This window comes from Polistes canadensis, unplaced genomic scaffold (assembly GCF_001313835.1).
Source record: "Polistes canadensis isolate GaletaPanama2010 unplaced genomic scaffold, ASM131383v1 scaffold_167, whole genome shotgun sequence".
Lineage (NCBI taxonomy): Eukaryota > Metazoa > Arthropoda > Insecta > Hymenoptera > Vespidae > Polistes > Polistes canadensis.
In genome coordinates, this window is record NW_014569714.1 from 284,982 (window position 1) to 292,081 (window position 7,100).

Below are 7,100 nucleotides of genomic sequence, written 5' to 3' on the forward strand. Positions count from 1 at the left end.
AAGACATTAATATGATTAATATATTTTTAAAACTAGGTGTTCATAATTAAAAATAGTTATAATGTTCGAAAATTATAAATACGCGAACAGAGAATGTTACAAACCGTAATTCGATCATAAACGATGTTTAGAAATCAAATCAACAAATTGATGTCTACAGTGAGAAACAATAAAGGCAGATTTAAATTATTCATTCTCAAGGTTATATATTTTAAATAGTATCTGATTTTATAGTAATAAACGATGTTGTTCTATTAAACCAATCAAATCGGTTTCATGAAGCGTAAATATTTATTATTAAATTAACAAAAAGAACCCCTTCCAACAACATCTTGATTAGGATAACAACTTTGAAACGATTAAATGACAGATTTGTTTCATTTAGGGATTCTTACCCCATGAAATTCGTGTGACACTTTTTCTCGTCCAATTTAAATAAGTTTTTTTTTTCATGCACTTAGTAACAATCTTATTTTTAACATAAATATTTAAAATTATTAATTAGTATAAGAGTACACTCATATTTAAAGGTAAAATAATTTTATTGAAAAAAATATGCACAAGTTTTGAGATAAAATATTGAATTTTTGCTGAAATTTTAAAACGATTGTTTATTTATATTTTGAGATTAAAATATTTCATATATAATTTTATCTTTGAGGAAAGATTTATAATATAATTGTTGGTATTGTTTCTTCACAAGAACTTTTTTTTTAAATTTTGAAACAAGATCAAATAAAGACACACGTTTACATGAATATTTTTCATTGTTTTAAGGTACCCTGCTCATTTGATATCAGATCTCACATATTACAAGATACCCTGTATATTACTTAAGACTTTTGTTCTTTTAAAAATATATAATTTGTAATAGAATAAAAATAACAATAATAATTTTAATAATAATATTTGTAAATATATCTTTTTTCGTTAATATAAAAATGAACAAAAAGCAAAAATATAATGTATTGTTAATGATTTATTCTCCAATATAATTTAATAGTTAAATATCAGAAATGCATTCTCAATATATAAAATAATTAATTAATATTTGTAAGAAAAGTAATGCAGACATAATTCTCTCTTCGCATACATTTTTCAATATATAATTAATAAATACTTTTTATTCTCTTCATATAAACAAATATTTTTTTTTTCTCCTAATATTATTTAAAAACAAATTTATGTAAATATTTGACGAAAATTATACATTTCATTTGATATCTAATCATACGTGAGTATCATTATTGATGTTTCTGTGTCACCCACTACTTTCGGACCTCTGTCCCATAAATAACGAAAATGTGAATTTTTTATGGAAAAATCTAAAAAAAAGTAAATATCTTTCATTAATATCACTAGATACATACAATCAGAGGATATAAATGTAAAAAGTAGATTTACGAGTAAACACAGATGAGATGAAGGCTTATGATTTCGATTCGAGATGGATTAAAAATGTAATATTATGTAACCAAAATGTAAATTTAGGATATACAAATGTGAAAGTTACAAATAGGTAGTAGTAATATTATAGTGATATTAAAATAAAAGATGAAAACAATTAGACGAATTATCTAAACGATTTGAGATTAAATATAGACGAGTTTAAATGTATTAGTATAGTGTTTAGTATCTTTGTAAAAGATAATTTCATAAAATATATATATATATTATGTAAATATGTTTGTTTTATGTGAACAAAAGAAAATTGACAATTAAAAATGCAGTTTAAAAATGGATGAACATTATAGATGTACATAGAAAGAATAGTTTTTTCTATTTATTAATATGTTACACACCTTTAAAGCCTTCTCCTTTTAATGCTGCAGGACCGAATAAATAAACGTAGGGCACTTTTGGAAATATCTTTTCAAATATATCACACTCTATGAAAAGATAATTAGGACGACGAATACCAGCGATGTAAATAAAACCTAACGAGTAAGTTTTAAACTTAATACTTTGTTTCCATCGTTTAAATCTTGCTTCGATAATCTCTATTGTCTCTTGCTTTGAAGGCCAAGTCCTACTCCAAATTTTCAAATTCGCATGACTAATAAAAAAAAAAACAGATCCCGCAGGTTCCATGCAGTAACGCTCGGAATAAGATTTTGTACAGATTAATATTTGCCTTGTTACACCACCCCAAATAGAAATATTACTTTCTGGATACCTAAAGATAAAAAGCTTTAATAATTAGATAATACAAATGAGCAGTAGTACATATTTAAACACAATTCTATTTAATATATTATAATTTACCAATTTTCTAATGATGCAACAATAGTTTTTAATAAGCAAATATTGTCCAGATCGCAGAATAAAATCATACAACTTTTTAGAGGACTTCTGTCATTCAAATAATGTTCAAAATAACCTTTCATAAATGGTAAAAGTTCATAACTCAAACCTAACTTAGAATGTAATTCTGGACAATAAACTGATATTGTTGGGCCATATCTCTTTAGAAAAGTAAAGGTTGTAATTTCTATTTTATAAAAATCAGGTATAGACATATTTACAATACAAGATCTCAATTCTAGCGGCATAAATATTCGTATTGTTAATGAATAATAATCGGGATTCAAATCATTACAATAACAAACTAGAACAAAATTAAAGTACTTTCAATAAAAATATTTTTTGATTATATATATATATATATATATATATATATATATATATTACCGTAATAAACTGAAATTGGAGAATGTCAAGATATATATTGTCACTTAAATTAGTATAATGTATAAGAATAAATTCAAATATTCGGTTTTTTTTTTATATATTTGATATGTGTTAACAAGTGACCATGTGAATCTTGACATTATCAAATTTCGGTCTTTCACGTTTACATATAATTAAATATATAATATAATGCTAACTATCTATTGAATCTCTCAGCATCTCATTATAAACGAAAAAAATATGAAATTTCAACATTTTTGAATGACATAGACTCAAAAATTGCTTTATAGTATCCACAGAAATAATACTACTACCATTAATAACTAATTCAAAATATCCAGGACCTCTTGTATAATGTTCTTCCATAGCAACTTCTTTCCAATATCTAAAATAATTTGTTTCAAATCCACAATATAAACTAAACTTTTCACACGCTTATTCATTTATCGTATTAGAAAAAATGTTTTCTTTGAAATATTTAATAAACAATCTTAATATATATATATATATAATACAAATTTATATAAATAATATATGATCTTAAGATACCTGCAAACCAATGATGCTACATAAAGATGCTTTGGTTGTAAATATTTAAAAATAATACGCAAAACGTCATATTGTATATGTTGCTCCATTTGAAAATAATATTTAAATGAAATCAAATATTTCTACTTCTCAATCGTTTTCTATAATATTATAACAAAATTAATTTGTATGATCGAAAGTTAAAGTAATAAGTAATCTACAAAAACAGTTAATAGAAAACACGAATTTGATCATTATAGAAAAATATATATAATAAAGAAAAAAAAAATCACATAAAAAGTTTATTCATAAGATTTATACATACGTGATAAATATGTTGGATATTTCCGTGATACGCGATGACTGTTATATTTGAACCATCATTCTTGTATTCATAATAAATAACAAAATAAACTAAGATTATACTTGTGATCATAGAATAATACTCTATAAGAACCGCGGTGTGTTCTACAACGTTTAATAACACAAAACTAAATACTCTCAGTTAATTGGTTCGAAAATAAAGTAATGTTAACCAACATAACAGATTCAAGTAATCCACCATGAATACCTATACTCGAAAAAAATGTAATAATTAATGTCTTGCTATTTTTGAAATATTAAAAAGCATATCTCGTGCATTTATCAATTTGTTATCATTATAAATATTTTATCTAATTTGGTTTGAACGTAAGCAAAAAATAATCTTTTAATTTGAATATTCAATATATTCCATCGTTCAAATGTGTTACAAGACAAAATAAACACACTGTATATATAATATAAATCAAATATTGGTATGAAGGATCTGTATGGAATATGTACGGATATAATGATTTTCTTTTCATACATTTTTTTATATATATTAACAAATGTTTATTTCTAATCGTAAATAAATACTTGTTTAACATACTTTATTTTGTTGAACAGTTATATTAAATATTAAAGAATATTACACATTTCATTTACTACCTAGTCATACGTGAGTAGTAATATTGCTATTTCATCAGCACCCCTTATTTTTTGACCATTCTTCCATAAATTTAACCATTGTATCATAGTTTCCAAAATAGCTAATTAAACAAAAAGAATATTTTCATTAGATTTAATAATTATACTAGCTAATTACATATTATTTGTTTGTGTTTCATTACATATTACATATATTTGTCAGTGTTTCTTTAAGAAATTCGTCAATTCATGAAATAACTAACAAAACCCTCAAATTGCTATACTGATCTGTTTAAATATGAAAAAAGTTAGAATATCATACTTCAACTATGTAATATATAAATTTACAAAAAACGAATATAATAAAGGTATTAAGATTAAAAATATGAATATCAAAGGAAAAATACAATAATATTCGTGATATAAATATGAGAAATAAATATTCTGTAATGATATTGATCGTTTTAGCATTGCTATACATTTAGGATGTATTTTGAAGAAAAACAAAAATCATTCGATACGTGACACATGTGTCTTTTTCTTTTTTTTTTAAATAAGTGAGAGTTTTTAACGGGAATTGTTAGACGAGAATCATGCAAATGATAAGACGAAGTGCAGAAATATAAATAATTAAAATGATTTGAAAAGAAATAGACGATTTAAATCGCATTAGTGTAATGTTGAGTATATATATCTCTATTATAAATATAATTTAATAAAAGCAATATTTTGTTAAATAGAAACAATCAAATCTCAAGTTTCAGTTTAGGTTGACTCTCTTAATTAGACGTACACAAATAAAATAAATTTGAATTATGAATATTTGACAAACCTTCAAAGCCTTCTCCCATTAATACTGCATGACCATATAAATAAACATAAGGTACTTTAGGAAAAATGATAGAAAATAAATCACATTCCAACCAATCGGAATGTTTAAGATTCGAACCGGAAAAGTAAAATATTGCCAGCGAGTGTTTTTTTAACTTAATATCTTGTTTCCATTTTTCTAATTTCGTCTTGACATTATCCTTATTCCGTGGAAACAATGGCCAAGTTATTTTCCAAGTTTGCAAATTTTTACTACTTATAAAAAAAGATATAAAGCTGACAATGGCTCTACACTTACGCTGAAAATGAAAAGTTTTACAGACAGACATTCCTTTCGTTAAACCTACCCAAATAGAAAGTTTACTGTTTGGAAACCTAAGGGGATGAAAAAAAAAGAAAAAGAAAAAAGATAAAACCTAAATATTAGACATAAAAATGAACAGTAATGAATTTAATAACTCTATATTCGCGTTATGTAATATATTACCATTTTTGTATTGATGTAATAAAACTTTTTAATAAGCAGATACTGTTCATATCGCAGAATAAAATCATACAACTTTTCATGGCCCTGTTGACAACGAAATAACGTTTAAATTGGGTCTTCATATTTCCTGGAAGTTTAAAAATACAACCAGATATGAAGCTTAGTTCTGGACAATATACTGATTTCGGTCTGGATTGCAAAAGAAAAGTATAGGTATTTATTTCTATTCTTTTTGAATCAGGTAAAGACATGTTCATGGTAATACTTCTTTTAGTTGTCGGATAAAATATTTCTATTAGTAATGAGTAACAATTTTCTGGCAGATATTTACAATGACAATCTTAAAAAAAAAAATTTATTATATAAAACAGATTTAGTAATATTATTTTATAATTAAAATATATTATATATATATATATTTGTACATATGTATTATATTTTCTTATACATATATACTTACCAAACCTAGAATGTCTTATTATTCGCTGAACAGTAATCATCACATAAAAACCTGGTATTATTGGAAGATTTGTTATCAAATCGTTTTTTATAAGATTCCAATTATAATTAGGTACTGCATATTTTCTTTCTACTAAAATACATACAGGACCTCTTGCAAAGTTTTCTTCACTAGCAACTTTTGCCCAATATCTACAATTATTTTTTACACTAATCTCAATATCTCTACAAAACGTTTTTTTTTCACACGCATTTATCGTTTAAGTATTTAAAATAAATGTGATCTTAATTAATGAAATATTTCAAATAATATAATATATAATCTTAAGATACCTGCAAACCAGGGATGCTGTATAAAGATCATTTGATTCTAAATATTTAAAAATAATACGCAAAACGTCGTAGCATATTTGTTGCTCCATTTGAAATTAATATTTAATGGATTAGAATACTTATACTTCTCAATTGTATTCTATAATATTATGACAAAAGAAATCTGTATGATCGAAAGTCAAGGTAATAGTAATCTGTAAAAAGGGGTTATTAGAAAGTGAAAAAATTTCGATAAAAACATATAAAAAGTTTATTCATAAAATTTATACATACGCGAAAAATATGTTAAGTATTTCCGATGACCGTTATATTTGATTGTATTCATATAAAGTAAATAACAAAATTAATTAAGATTATACTTATGCAAACTAGAGATCATAGACTGATTATCTTCTTGTTACCATGGTGTGTCACCCTGAGTAAAGTAATATACGATGCCAAATATTGTTCAGTTAATTTATGTGAAAATTATGCGAGGTGGTTATTGGATGTTAGATGTTTAGGTAGTACGTGAAAATTCCACTGATATTATTCTGGCTATGTGTTCTTCCACATGTAACGTGTAAACGGATCCGATCTGTCATTATAGAATTATTGGCTATACGTTGTGAATAATTCACCGTAATTTCAGTAACCAAATTCAAAATTAACGTTCTCTAAATAAACAGAACTATCCTAAAGTACATTTATTTAAATTGATTTTGAACACTTTGAAATATTTTTTATGCATGCGAGACAAGTCCTCCAATAATAATTATTATTTAATTAATTTATAAATTAATCTATAATACATATATAAAAATGAATACGGATAAATTGT

The 7,100-nt window shown here is 24.3% G+C and overlaps 1 protein-coding gene across 1 annotated transcript; it reads right to left on the bottom strand.

The window, feature by feature from the left end:
- Positions 1-962: 962 nt before the first annotated feature.
- On the bottom strand, positions 963-2,102 carry LOC106789188. Its single transcript, XM_014753180.1, has 2 exons — positions 1,803-2,102; positions 963-1,325 (listed from the first exon to the last, which is right to left on the bottom strand). The coding sequence occupies exons 1-2, from the start codon at positions 2,089-2,091 to the stop codon at positions 1,225-1,227; spliced, it is 390 nt and encodes a 129-aa protein (XP_014608666.1). The 5' UTR covers positions 2,092-2,102; the 3' UTR covers positions 963-1,224.
- Positions 2,103-7,100: the final 4,998 nt, after the last annotated feature.

Excerpts from the sequence above, each read along its gene's own strand:
- LOC106789188 (XM_014753180.1), bottom strand. The coding sequence starts at position 2,091 with ATGGAACCTGCGGGATCTGTTTTTTTTTTTATTAGTCATGCGAATTTG. Across the intron at positions 1,326-1,802 it reads AAAAGGAGAAGGCTTTAAAG|ATTTTTCCATAAAAAATTCA; the intron begins GTGTGTAACATA and ends ACTTTTTTTTAG.